The following is a 15,593-nucleotide window of genomic DNA, read 5'->3' on the forward strand; positions in this document are numbered from 1 at the left end:
TAAATTATTAGTAATTCAACTGGAGTAAACACTTTCTGTGGAGAAATTTTAAACTATTCAAGTTTTCTAACTTAAAACGGTTATTGACAAATGAACCTTTTTGAGAATGTATAATTATTCCTTTTGAGATTTATCATTATGTTTTCATGACGGATTAAAGTTGCAAGTCAGTAAATAAAAAAATAAAACAAATTTTATAAAAAAACAAGAGTTCAACTAAATGGATTGCTCATTAATTTGGTGAAAGATGCCTATACGCAGCATTTTATTTCTTATATAAAATATAATTTTTCATGAATGAAATTTTTTTGTGTGTCCTAATGATTGTAATGTAAGCACATTTAAATGAGAATAATACCACATTTTTAAAAAAATTCTATGCTTGGCCTAAAATGGGTAAAACAAAATATCATAGAAGTGAAAATTCGAAAAAAAAACTTTTGGGGGGAATAACTGTTTAAAAACAATTGCAAACTAACATTAGAAAGTCAGATATTGGTTTTTCTTTAAAAATCAGTCTGTGGAAAATTTCTAAACTGTTAAAAATACAGCTGTTTGTAAAATTGAGACAGAACATGTTCCATCAGCTCCAGTTTGCAGAACATACCCACATCCAGACATAATACTGTGTAAACTGTAAAAACTTTCCATTTCTTTGGCACAGCATTTGTGAGAGAGCTAATTTTGTTCATAAGCTATGTACGTTAAAAACGATACACACACGATACATATATATAAAACTAATCATTCAAAAAATGTTTTCTAAGCAAAGTTTTTAAAAAATTATCACCTCTCAATCAATTATTTTAACTTTATACAAGGTTCCCACTCAATATCAAAATAAAATAAATTCCCAGACTTTTCCAGGTAAATTTAAATGAAAATTGAGATCATATTTTCATCAGAAAACTTTGATTCTTTTATTTGTAATGGCAAATATTAGATTCCCTGTGTAAAAAAATATTATTTTTAAGACTGGTTATTTTTCAGGTATAAGAGTACTCAAGGCTTTTGTAAAAAAAATTGCAACTATCCCTGACTATTTTCTGATTTTTGGCGTTAAAATTAATTCCCCTTACAATTCCAGGTTTTTCCTGTTCTCCTTGACAGGTGGGATCTCTGTTTATAAAATAACACTCGATTTATTTATAGTTTAAAAAATCAACGGATTCACAACCTAAACATATTTCCTTCATGAAGACGGACTTTCCTTCAAGATTACTTAATTATATCTTAAAATAATGAAAACTGCATTACAGCTAATGAATAAACTATAATTATTCTTGTTCTCAAACTGAAACATTTGAAGGTTCTTTTTGTAATATTGTATTTTTTAAAAAAAAAATAGAATTTTCAATAGAAATTGTGAAAAAATAAAAACTTTCATATAACTGGTTTTCTATAGTCAATTACATGTGAGTTTTTATAGTGAGTTCACGTTATTAATCACATTTAACACTAGAAAGACTGAAACTTAGTATATATCTATATTGGCCAAAAGCAGTCGAAATGACTGCATTGTGTAAAGAATAAAGAAATTTGTTTAAAATTTGTTTAAAATTAATTTTTAATATTCCTTATATTATTTAAAGTTATATAACAAGCTATAAATAAATATTAACAATAAAAAAAATTATATGTTGTACAAAAAGTCACAAAATTTTAAGAAATTGTGTCATTATATACATCATTGTTTATCTAATTGAAATTTTAAAAAAAAGCAGTCAAAATGACTTTCTTGGGCAATCTAGTGTTAAATAACTTTTCTTAAAAACATTTGTATAAAAATATTTTTTCTAAAAATAATATAACACATTATGTATGAGTAAGCTGTTAAATGTAAATTGCTTTTGAAAATGTAATTAGAATTTCTTCTCTTCATGAAAATAAGTTGGATTTGTTTTACTTCTTAAAAAAAAAAAGAAAAAGAAAAGTGGATATTAAAATAAGGATAAATAATAAGCAGTGATGAATGACGTGAAAACAGGTGCATCTATAAAATGACTAGTTATTAACATTAAACATTTTTAATTATTTAAGTTTATAATAAACTGTATTGAAATGGGTGTGTCTCAGTCAAAAACCACAAAAATAATTCATTTCTACAATTCAATGAGTAGAAAATTGTATCAGTCTATAACATTTCAACAAAGCTCTGCAATGGATATGTCATTAACATGTGACTAGTTTTTTTTCTATACAATTTAAAGCAGTCATGGTAAAAATACAGTCATGGTAATTATCAAAAAAAAAAAGCAAGTTATCAAAAATTTGTTCAGGGCATTATAGAATATAATATAAAAAATTGTAAATGCTTTATATTTTGCAAAAATAGATAACATCAATATTCGCTTGATCAAATAGTAAAACCATACCTGCCAACATTGGAGAAATAAAATAACTAGCGCAACATTTGTAGGCTACGAGTTAGGCTTTGATACGTCATGCATAATCATGTAAGTCAAAAAGAGAAATAATATAAGCACTTACATATAGTGAAGTAAAAAATATGTATATAAATCTTAATCTAAAGATTTTTTTAAACCATGATTTATAATTACTTCAACTATAAACACCCAATATGCTGGCAATTGCACCATCTGTTGAAGAATAAGAGAAGTATTTTTGCCATCGGCAGATATTTTATCGCCAAATTTTTTTTAAAAATTTCTTCAACAAATACGGAGAAATTTGAGAATATACGAGTAAACAAGAAATAGTCAAAAAATACAGGAGACTTGGCAGGTATGAAAACTATCTCGGAAAAGTATCTATTTATATACATATCTCAAATTGCTTTCACATCTTAATAAATTTGTTATTTCAACATAGTCAAGCTTTTTAAAATAAGCAATGTAAAAAGCATCGAATAAAATTATCCTAGAGTAACGATATAATAAATTATTCTAATATTTGGCAAAGGAAGTCAATTGCTGTATATTAATAAATTTGCCAAGACCAACACTATTTTAAATAGCAATAAAATTCTATACAAAAATACAACTTTCATTATAAAAAAATAAAACATTCTCTAAACAGACTCTCTACTGTAAAAATTTCCTTCATTGCAGCATCAACTGGTTGATATTTTTTTGCAAAATAGTGTCTTTCACGGCGCTAAACACAACTTTTATATTTTCAGTGTCTATGGCAGTGGTGAAGTGATAATAAAAAGGTCTAGTTTTGTCGCGCCGAATGTTATCGAACATATCCACAAAAAACAACTGCACGCTCTCGACGTCGAAAGGATCGCCTTCGAACTCTGGAAAATAAAGGCGAATGTCGACATCCTTTCGGGCAAGCTTTTCTTGCAGCAGGTCGGTTTTGTTCATGAATAAAATCACAGACACGTCGGAGAAACAGCGGTTGTTGATGATGGTGTCGAAAATGTTTTTGGACTCCAACATCCGGTTCGTAGTCCTGTCTTCCAGGAGAACTTGGTCGAATTCTGAAGAGGATACGAGAAAGATGATAGAAGTGACGTCTTCGAAGCATTGGACCCATTTCTGCCGCTGAGATCGCTGGCCTCCGACGTCCACAAAACGAAATGGAATGTTGTTGATCGTAACCAGATACTCAGCCACGGTTTTTGTTGCTGCCCTTGCATGCAGAATATCTAAATTAGATGGCACATAACCCTAAGAAACAGTCCATCGAATTAGTTTCATGTATATGATAACATATCAACAAAGAAATTACTTTCAAACAAGGTTGGTTTAAAATGGTTTAAGTGATCATTTCTAATCATCATTTCATAATTCCCATAAATCATGCAATAATTCCATTATTTTTATTATTATGTAACAACTTTATAACATTTAAATTATTAAAGAAAATTACTTTTGCATATAAAAAAATTCAGAGATGAGATTGACCAAAAAAACGGAATTTTCACGAGAGTAAATCATATGCGCGTGCAATCGTTTAATTATAAATTTTAGATAATTCAAGATAATAAATAACTATGTGTTGATAGATTTTTAATTACATAATAATTTATTAATATATGAATAATTACATTGACGCTTAGTGAAATAACCCATTGAAAAAAAATAAAGCTAGAAATTAAATTTTTCTTCAGTTCACACAAAGAAGACAATTATTACTAGAGAATTCGGCTTAGTTTAGCACTACTGAAAACATACATAAAACTTCTATTTCTTTTAAATAAATACTAATATGTGATTTACAGCAAAAATATCAATAACATAATTTTTTAAATTATTTAGAAAAGAAAATGAACTGTTATAATTGGAATCATTATTTACATATTATAATCTAATCTAGCTACAGCTCTGTGAAACATATCTATAATTGTGAAGTAGAACCATTTAATAACTCCTTAATATACAAAAAATACTATTTTAGTGCTTTAAATGCTCTGTTAATCTTTGAGCATTGGAAATAAATATTATTGTTATTTCAACGGCTGAATTTTCAGAAAAAGCAGAATATATATAATAAAAAGTTAAACTTTTAGAGAAAAGTCAGTTATCAATTAAAAAAAATAAAGAAAAGGCTGAAATTTGAGAGACAAAAGCGAAAATACACTAGGAAGTGGCAAAATCTCATCACTAAAAATTTAATATTTTAATCGATAATTTTTTTCTTAATTTTATTTTTCCTGTGGGAAACTATAAATAATCTTTTAAAAAAAAGTTTTATGAAAGTTATGAGGAAATTAAGAAATTATTAAGAATTAAAGGATTATTAAGAAAAGTTATGAGGGAAAATTTTTATGAAAAAGGTATATTTTTGTGCAAAAAACAAAATAAAGACACTTGGTTATAAATTTATTATTTTACATATTATATATTGCACTATATATGCAAAATTGTAGTTTTACAATTTAAATAATTTTTTTATGGAATTTTGGGTTTTTAATTGGTATTAAAAAAATTCTGTTGATTTTATTATTTGTTATTCTGTAGATTTCATTATAAGTAAATTCTAAATAAAAAATTAGATAGTTGTAACAATGATAATGGAAGCTTTTACTTCATATCAAAATTCAAGGTTTAAGGTAATTCAGAACAGAGAAACTCATTTGCCCTGCCAAAAACCTCAACCCTACTTATTATAACTAAAAATGTTTAGGTATAGATCTTAATATCTAATCAAATTATCATAGAGATAGCTATTCTTTGGTTCACAAACTGATAACTAAAAATTTACATATTTTATTTAAGAAACACCATAATAACAAGCACATATAGCGATGATTAAAATTATATTTAAATTCAACATAAAAAAAGTCATTGTAATGGTATTAAAATTGGCTTTTTGTAATTTATTCTATATAATGAATAAGAAAATAGTGCAGCATTTGCAAAAATTAGTGACACACACATTTTAAGGAATATAAAATTTTTAAGATATTATAATGAATATTTTTTTCCTTCTGGTTCTAAGCTTAAAGCTATGAGGCACATAATACTAGATTAGTATGGATTTAGAATAACTAAAATGTGATCAGACATTCTGCTATGAGTGATTTTTTTTCCTGCAAATTAATACAGTAAAAGATGGAAAATCTATTCGACATATAGACTAAAATTTCAAATAATTTTTATTAAATCTAAAGCAACCCATAACTGATAAAATTGAATTAGGCTTAACCCTTTTCGCGACAGGAAGTGCAAATGTGCGCTTATCGCTGAGGCCGGCAATCTCTCTCGCGAGTGTCTGTTCAGGGTCAGAGGGTTTTTTGCTGTTAAGCCTAAATCCATGAAATAACCGAAATATCAAAGCATTGTTTAATAATGTTCTGTAGAGTATTTAAATGACATATGCTTTTTATATATTTCTATAGATATTTCATTCACTTAAGTTAATTCTTGCTTAAATATATTATTTACGCATTTTATTTTCCTAATGTACTTACCATTTAATAACTTTTAACATTATAAATTTGAAAACCAAATATATGATTTAAAATTCCTTTTTTGTATGAAAAATTTGAAGACACTAACATTGCACTAAAAACTGGACCGCAAACCGAAATATCCAACACTGTAGCGAAAAAAACAACCTCCCCTGCTTACTGTAAACAAATACCACATGCGGATTTAAAGAGCCGTCATAAAACATTTCTTTCTCCTCCATTCCTTCCCCCTAAAAATAAAGTGTAGGCGAGTCATACTACTCTCATTTTGAGTAGAAGGTCAAATCTACATATATCTGAAACCATATGGACATACAATGCCATCATCTGGCAGAAATTTTATTTTTTAAAACGTTCCAGGACACTGGCATAAATGAGTGAGGGCCAGGGGTGAACAAAAAAACGCTCTGGCACACCGGCGTGTCGGTCGCGAAGTGAGTGCGCTTCTTGCTGGCACGTATGTGTGACAGTCGGGGCGAAAGGGTTAAATAAAAATCTTAAAATTAATTGACCTCATTTCTTTTTTACTAAAATACACAAAAAATAAAAAGAATTTCTTTAATAATTTAATTAAATTTGATTAATTATGATCTGAAAAAGACAATGTTTTAAATTTTTAACACTCAACAATATAATGTGAGTAAATAACATTAAATAATGCATAGTATTTAAATTACAATGTTTTTTGGAATATAGTGCAGAATACTTACAGGACTTGCAAGCCTACTTAAATTTTCAAAATAATATCGCACATTGTCAGCCTGGAAAAAATAAAATTTAATTTATACCTATAAGACATATGAAATCAAAAAATTTGTTCACACAGTTTACAAAAATTTTAGTAGAAAACAAATATCTATATCCTAGACAATGTCTTAGTGCATAAAACTGAATTTATATTTAAAAAATTTAAATTACATTTAAAAAAAATTAATATCTTGCACATTACAGAAATTTGCAAAAAAAAAAAAAAATTATCTGCATGAAGCATATGCTGAACAAGGATTAAATAAAGTCCCTCCATGTTTCCACGATTAGTTAGTAGAATAATTAATTATTGGTTTTTGCTCAAAAAAGCATAATAAAACTACATATGAATCACTTATAATTCAACAAATAACAATTCTTTGTTTTATTTTGTATCATTCAGTTAAATGTGAAAACAACATTTAACAAACTTCTTAGCATTAATTATCTATTATGTAATACTGTTTTCCTTATATTGTAATAATCACCAATAGATAAACTTAATCTACTCTCTAAACATAAAAATAGTATCAAAATGTGAATAGGTAAAAACTCCATAAATAATGCTACATTTACCATCAGATTCTAAGTATCACATGACTGTAATATCGCGAGAACCAATTCCATTGATTTTAATACTCAGAACATGCACTTGCAACTTCTTGCAATGGTTGGGTTTGTTGTTTAATAGATAATATTACATTACTGCTATTTATATTCATACTAATTTAAAAATGCTAATTGAATTTGACAAATAACGAATTGAATTCAAGAAATTTTTTTTGCTTACTTTACGGATGATCATTATCATGCATTAATATGATTGACTAAACTAATTAAAACTTAAAATAACTCAAAAGACAAATAGATGATAAAAACATGTTCAGTATAGTTTGCCTCATTAGAATATTTTCATGCTGTGAAAAATGTCTGATGCATGTACTTCTAATTAAATTTAGTAAGTACGTATATTAATATGATTGACCAAATCCTTTTAATCATATGAACTAAATCAATTGACAAATTACATTGGTGACATTTCCGTATTGTGGTCTATCGCACCAACTACAATTGCCAAGGTGCCAAATGGATTTTAAACATGAAAATTTTAAAAAGAAAACATGTAGATGTTTGCCCGGGGGTGTTTACAAATTATACCTTTTGAGTTGATCCCTTTCTGTGATATTTTTATTAGTTTCTTGAGGGATGCTGCCCGGAAGGTGCCAAGACTGTGCGATTATTCTGTCTCAGATCACAAAATGGAAATTTCCTCATTATATTAAGCTTAAAATAGATATTTAATGTAGTTTGTCTCATTAGAATTATTAATATTCTGTAATAAGGTCTAATTTTCATATCCGCATGAGCCTACACTATAATAATCAACAAGTTTTGACGACTTTTGGTCTGAGGCTCACCAGAAACTAACAAAAACAAACCAACTTGAAGGGTATAACTCATAGCCATCCTCAAGAAATACCATACATAAAATCCCTATGGTGGTTTAGCTATTGTGCTTGATGCAAACTGACACTAATATGGAAATATTCCCTGTGAAAAATGTCTGTGCATAGTAGTGTTAAAATTTAGTAAACATGATGACTGCTGTGAATTTAATTGATTAAATTAATTCGGGATACTTCCATATTTTGATCTGTCGCGCCAAGAATCCAAATAGAATTTAAACTAACAATTTTGAATAAAAACAAAACACGTAGATGCTTGCCCCGGGGGGGGAGGGCTATTATATCTTTCAAGTAGGTCCCTTTCTTTGATGTTTTTTTTATGTTTCTCGCGGGCCACTGCTCAGAAGTTGCCAGGTCTTGGTGATTATTCTGATACAGAAATCTTCAAGTGGGGAAGATTTTCATGTCATGACCCTGATCTGTGGCAGAATAATCGCCAAGTCTGGCAACTTCCGGGCAGTGGTACACGTGAAACTAAAAAATTACATCTCAGAAAGGGACCAACTCGATGCTACCCCCGGGCAAACATCTAAATGAATTTTTTTTTTTGTAAATTGCAAGTTTAAAATCTATTTGGCAGCTTAGCGACTGTAGTTGGCGCAACAGATCAGGATACGGAAATATTACCCTTCCCGATAATACAATGATCTGAAAAAAACTAATGGTGAAAGTTTAATAAAAAGATGTTTTTCCTGCTGGGAAAAACGTCTGGTGCTGTTAAATAAAATAAAATAGGCAAATAAAGTCTCACAAGTTGAAACTCTCTTCTCCTATTGTAAGCAGTCTTAATAGCTTGATCTTTCCACAACTCTTGCACGGAAAATGCGAAATCTTGGAAAGTCCTCAGGTCCAGAGAAAGATTTGCATCGTAAAGTAGCACGTGATTGGCATATTTTGAACTCTCTGTATTATCCCACCTTATGCCAAGCTTGGCACGAGCATCCACCAGAACCTTCATACCTTTAATTGTATTTTGATATATTGTCGATTTGTATAACATAACTGATTCGCTATCGAAATGATCCCCGTGAATTATTTTCATTTGTTTCAAAAATGTACTCTTGCCACTCTCGCCAGCGCCCAGTAATAACAATTTAACTTGTCTTTTTATGATAGCTTTGTCTTTTTTCAACATTATATCGATTTTTTTGCTTCGGCGTTTTTGAACTGACTCATCGGGAGAATATTTAAAATTAACACAGCAGGAGCAAATACCAAACAAATCCGCCATGGCGTTTTGTTTTGATTATTGTTATGATTCCGCACGCCCACCCAGTCTCCTGTCTGGTGATGCAAATTTCGATTTGATCATACCTCTGATTGGCCAAAATAGAAAAGAGTCTTCCTTAGCGTAATAGTTTTATAATCTATCCATTCCATTATTTTTGCTTATAGCTTACAACGCTTATTTTAAGGTTAAAGCTTACTGCTGACTGAGGATGATAAACCGTATAATCAGATGGCGCTTTAGTAGAGGTAGTAGTGTACACTGCAAGTGAAAAAAATCACGTATTTATTTTCGGTTTCAATTGTTCTTCTTATCAAGCAAAACGCTTTCAAGCAGGGTTTTCTTAAATAATTTTTTAGTTGATTTTACAGCATATAATGTTAATATTATATAATACTACATGTTAAAGGAAGAGTTTGTGTAAGTCTCCTTAAAGTTGCGATATACGCTAAAATCCTGAAACTTGAACAGCAGGTGCGTCGGGAAATTTTAGCTCCGAATTCTAAAATTTATTTTAAAGTTTTAATGTACTTGCTCCGTGGGAAAATAATGCAATTTGAACTGCAAGCACTTTGTCTTCTCAATTATTTAAAAGATAACATTATAAATTTATCCCAACTCTCAGCTCTATTTATTCATAAACAAATTTCATTGAGTTGTTATAGCACGTTCTTTAATAATTATTTATTTTTGACTCATTATATCATGTAAGCCGAGGATAAATCAACATGTCTGGCACGCGTTGGTAACATTAGTATTTTTCATGTTATTTGAAATTTTGGTTATTATTTTGCTACAGCTTTTAGAGTGTGGAACTAAAATAAACAACGTTCAAAATTAAACAGATAAAAAAATTGAGTTTAGATAGTGGGGGGGGGGGGAGAGAAAGATTATGCGGAAGTCAGTTCTGTTTTCTAGTAAAAAAAACTCTAAAATACACTTTCAAGAAGAAGGCATGTTGATGTTGGCAAGTTTATTTTGCTATGTTAATTCGCTTTCAAACTAGCTCGTTACAGTTACAAAGATTATTTTTAGACATTTACTAAAAACAATAACAAACAATATGGATATCGTTCAATAGTAGCATTATTTCGATACATTAGTAAAAATTCTTGATGGTCCCATCAAAACATTTTGATGGTTCATGTTGGTTTCAGTGCAATTCATGATAGTTCAACATCATTTGATGGTCACCATCATACAGCATTTTCCATTATGCGTTTATGGTTTTTATATGCCAATAAACTTCCATCATTCTATGGTGGAAAATACTACTTTAATAATACGATGGTTTACTATCGAGAGAAGTTTGATTCTCATGGACCAACAATCCAGGATCACCGACCAGGTGGCCGAGTGGTTAGCGTGCCTGACTGCGGAGACGATGGTTGCAGGTTCGAATCCTGCTCAGGGCATAGATGTTTCTTTCTCTCTGTGTTCTATGTCCTTTCTCCTTTGTGTGAATGTGGCCCGCCCTATAAACGGGTTTGTGGTTGTGTGACGTGGGCGACGCTGCTCCACCGCTGTGACTTCGCCACAGGTGCCCACTGGGTAACGAGAAGAGGGTAGCAGTTCTGACATTAAGAGGCCAATGGGACAATACATCCCAAGTGCCCGTCATTAAAAAAAAAACAATCCATGATGGTCCAAAACCATGTCCCTTTTTTTAATAATATATCCATAAATAACTGAAAGAAATTTTCACTTCAAACTCTCCAGAATTACTCAATATTATTAATATCTTATGAAATACAGCAGATTTGTGCTCAGAAATTATATAATTTATTTCCTTCATTAAAATCAAAATTTTCTATTTGAAAACATTGCCTCGCAGAATAAGATGTAGTAAGCAGCTGTATACTTTCTAACTGGAAGTAGAGCAGGTAAAAAGCTCCAGGTTATTGTTGTTTACATCTATATTGAAAACACCATCCATATTTTTCAAAAAAAAAGGGGGGGGGGAGTTTATTATGTTTATAAAATATGGATTTATTATAACTTTACGTAAGATTATTTTGTAAAATATGTTAATTGTTGTAACAAAGCCTGATCTAGATGAATTTGCATGTTTTTATTGTTGTAGTTCATTTACGTCGCACTAGAACTGCACAATGGGTAATTGGCGACGGTCTGGGAAACATCCCTGAGGATGATTCGAAAACATGCCATCACAATTTCGATCCTCTGCAGAGGGGATAGCACCCCCGCTTCGGTAGCCCGACGACCTGAACACGAAGTCGAGCACTTTACGGTAGAACAGTTTAACGAGGACCTATACCGCCCACCCTCGGTCCCTGCGCAGACTGATCCAAGTGGTCACCTACCCGCACACTGACCGCAGCCAGTGATGCTTGACTTCGGTGATCTGCTGGGAATCGTGTCTTAACGATCAGTCCACTGCGGGACTACATGTTTTAAAAATTAGCACAAGTAAATTAGGATATATTAGCAAATTTCAGCTTATATTTATTTACATTTTTGTTAACTCTGAACCCTAATAGACAATTCTTAAGGAAAAACACAAAAAGGAATTGTAACATAAAGGGGGCCACAGAAATGTGAGGGCCTTCGCCTATCAAGCCTTATGATAAATCAGGCCAAAAAGAACGATACTTTAGATTTAATAAAATAGTCGATTGCAGTTGAAAAAAATATTTAAAGTGAGGAATATAAAATGTTTGACTATTAAAAGTAATAAATCAGAAGTAAATTTACTCGTTATATACAACTATCTTCTTATTAAGTAACATTTCAAATAGGAAAAGATTTTTATCTTAATTGAGTCTTTCATATTTTTAAAAATTTCAATATAAATGGGGACTAGCAACATATGACCTCTGCCTTTTATTTTTTTATAACCTTAATTTGCTTTGAATCTTATAAAAGGAAGATCTCAAGGCATATCAATAATTTTTACTACAAGAATTTATGATGAGTCAATATTTGAAGCAAAAATGTGAAAAGGCAAAATTGCATTAACTTTCAAACAAATCGGAATTTTTAAAACTAATCGCGTCAGTTTTCATCTCTGTAGTTGTAGGCTGTAGATTCTGCAGGCTGTAGATCGGCGAACATGGTATTTAAGTTTATGATACTAGATTTATCATTTATAATATTTAAGTTGATAATTCTTGAACTAATAAAAGCATCTTAATTCTTTTTATTTCTGTCTTACTCTTTATAAATTTCTTCCTACACACATTCGTAATTTCACACTTCTAAGTGTTATAGTTTATGGGAAAAAAAACATAACAAAGTTATAGTAGTGTTATGGCTTTTGGGAGAAGAAAATTATAACAGCAGCATAATAAAATGTAACGTAAAATGAAAAAAATAGCAGAAAAGAAAATACTGTGCATAAATTAAAAGAGTTCTTTCGGAACATGCAATTTTAAAACTGTAGTTGGTATTCTGTGACTTGTGACTTAGAGCAGTCCGCATGGCATTTTTTCTACTGCAAGTTTAACAATTAATAATTCTCGAACTAATTATCGAAAGTTAAATTTTTTTTAATCCATTGTACTTTCTGTACATTTGTACAAATTACAAATATGTGCATCGTTGCAATTTCAAGTTCTTAAAAGTCTTATAGTTTTAGCGCAGTAAAAGGAAATGTGACATTAAGTAGAACACCAGAAAACAGCGGCCTCGCTTACGTTTATTTAATATCGAAAGATTTTTTTTTATTTGTGATAAGTTGAATTTCTAAAAAAGTGTTTTCCTTAATCTCCCAGTGTAAAGTCATTATTTAAAAGTAAAATATTAAAACAAGCTAAAATTATTTTGAATTTTTGTGGTGTTTTGTTTTCAGTCTTGTGCATGGTTGCGTATTGAAATTACTGAGTTATTTACTATTTTTTTTCCGCTAGCGAAAACTATTACAATAAGAGCTCGATATAACGAGATTTGCTAGAAGATTACGAAAAATCCTTTATTACGACGAATTTCCAAGTTACTGTCGAAATGCTAATACAACTAAGATACAAAATACGTATAACAAGATGAAAATTACTAACCTTCCCATATTACGACGAACGGTTATTTTTAAGGAAGTACATATTCCTCCTGTATAAGTAGGCAATATATAATAAGAAAAAAATTCCAATCGAAGATATTTTTTGGTATCAATACAGAAAAGCGAGCAACGATCATCCTTTCTTCTTTACCCAAGTCAAAATTTTTGATGGTCCCATCAAAAACTTTTGATGTTTTATGTTGGTTTCAATGCCTTTCGTGATGGTCCGAGATCATTTGATGATAACCATCATCCAACATTTTCTATTTTGCATTCATGGTTTTTGATATGCCAACAAACTTCCATCATTCCCTGATGGAAAATGCTACTTTATAACTATGACGGTTAACCATCAAGAGAAGTTTGATTCTCATGGACCATCAATCCATAATGATCCGTGATGGTCCCAATCCAATTATACATTTCAATGATAGTTTAATGGGAATTCTTGTTGGTTCTCAGGAATATGCCCTCAAAACAATTTTTTTATTTTTTATGTTGGATAATCATACATTCATTCATACATCATCATACATACAGTCCGAATTCCTACATTAGGGTGATGGTGGTTCACGATCATTCCAACATTTAATTTCTATGGAACTATGATGGAAATTTCTGATGGAACAAGCCATCAAAACAAGTTGCTATTCTTATGTTGAACCATCATAAATCAGTCCATGTTCCTACATTGGGGAGATGGTTGCTTATGTTGACTACCATCAAAAAATATAATGGTTGATGATGGAATTATTGATGGTTACCATCAAGATTATTTTGGTCCATCAATGAAAAACCTTCAAAATTTTTAACTTGGGTACAATTTGAATCCTTTATTCTTAGAATTGCCCTTCTAATAAAATGCCCCTTTTGTTAACCACCTTGACAATTTAGCATTAAAATCTAAATCAACACTCACTGTTATCAATGACATCAAAAGGTGTGGCACTTCACTTTATTTCAGCTTCTTGCAAAAAAGATTTGGAAAGATGTTTAAAAAATTCCTGTCTTCAGCCTTCCATGAAATGCAGATTCAACCAGTAGGCAAAAGCAGTATTTTCCAGATAAGTATTTTAAATCAAAATAGTTGTTCAAAATAAAAGAAAAAGAGATAAGTGAGTATATTTCTTTTTTAAGTCTTTTATAGCTATTTCATAATTAAATTTGTAGTTTTGCTCATAAAGACAAGCTCGAAATAACAACAATTCCATCCGCTCTAATGAATCATCGTCTGAACGGAATTTTACTAAAATGGCGATTTTGCTAATTGTGGTACGAGAAGGTGCGACCTTTTTTAAACTCACTATCACTAAGTTGAAGTCACCATATCTCGCACATAAATAAAGAAAACGATATTCATTATCACCCGTTCAATTTGTTTGATTTGCCAATAAGGAAAAGCTCGAAATAACAACAATTCCATCAGCTGTAAAGAATTATCGTCTGAACGGAATTTTTATTAAAATGGCGATTTTGCCAATTGTGGTATGAGAAGGAATGACCTTTTTTTAAACTCACTGTCACTAAGTTGAAGTGACCACCTTTGGCACATAAATAAAGAAAACGATATTCATTATCATCCGTTCAACTTGTAGGCTTATAAGGACAAGCTCGAAATAACAACAAATCCATCCTCGCTAAAGAATTGTCATCTGAACGGAATTTTACTAAAATGGCGATTTTGCCAATTGTGGTATGAGAAGGTGTGACCTTCTTTTAAACTCACTATCACTAAGTTGATTCTACTTTTCCCACTGAATTCAGGGGGGGGGGAGGCATCACCACCTCTCGCACATAAATAAATAAATCGTTATCGTTCGTTCATCATTCTTTTAGAAATGAAATCATCAACAGTTCGTGCATTTACCGTAGACATGTAATTGCGCTTAATTTAATTGTAATTTTCTTGCTGATATTATTCTCATCCATCTCTTTGCACAAGACGAGGCCTAAACTCAACAAACCAATTTAGAACTTCGAGAGGCCGTAATTGTTCTGTTTCTTTTATTATTACCGGTGTCTGGGAGGAGGGGATGAAAGATGGTCCTCTCTACCTTACATAAAACAAAAATAAATAAAAAACATAGTAATCACGATGGAATAATAAATAAAATAATCCACTTTTCCGAACGCCATTTTAACAACAGTGAATCCAAATTGAACAACTCGATGATTTTGGATTAGATTAATGATTTTCCTTTTGTGCGTCTGCAAATGGCGACGCAGTATTTGATTTAAAGGTGTATATGTACA

The 15,593-nt window shown here is 30.6% G+C and overlaps 1 protein-coding gene across 1 annotated transcript; it reads right to left on the bottom strand.

The window, feature by feature from the left end:
* Positions 1–2,622: 2,622 nt before the first annotated feature.
* On the bottom strand, positions 2,623–9,430 carry LOC107449780 (guanine nucleotide-binding protein subunit alpha homolog). The gene is made up of 3 exons (XM_016065431.4): positions 8,849–9,430; positions 6,595–6,645; positions 2,623–3,638 (listed from the first exon to the last, which is right to left on the bottom strand). Exons 1-3 carry the CDS (start codon positions 9,326–9,328, stop codon positions 3,063–3,065), a joined length of 1,107 nt encoding a protein of 368 aa, XP_015920917.2. The 5' UTR covers positions 9,329–9,430; the 3' UTR covers positions 2,623–3,062.
* Between the last annotated feature and the right edge of the window lie 6,163 nt (positions 9,431–15,593).

This window comes from Parasteatoda tepidariorum, chromosome 3 (genome assembly GCF_982258835.1).
Source record: "Parasteatoda tepidariorum strain Cologne lab strain chromosome 3, Ptep-v5.0, whole genome shotgun sequence".
Taxonomy (NCBI): Eukaryota; Metazoa; Arthropoda; class Arachnida; order Araneae; family Theridiidae; genus Parasteatoda; species Parasteatoda tepidariorum.

Coding starts and splice junctions, on each gene's coding strand:
- LOC107449780 (XM_016065431.4), bottom strand. CDS start 9,328: ATGGCGGATTTGTTTGGTATTTGCTCCTGCTGTGTTAATTTTAAATAT. Junction 6,646..8,848: donor GGAGAAGAGAGTTTCAACTT/GTGAGACTTTAT, acceptor TATTTTTTCCAG/GCTGACAATGTGCGATATTA. Junction 3,639..6,594: donor TAAGTAGGCTTGCAAGTCCT/GTAAGTATTCTG, acceptor ACTGTTTCTTAG/GGTTATGTGCCATCTAATTT.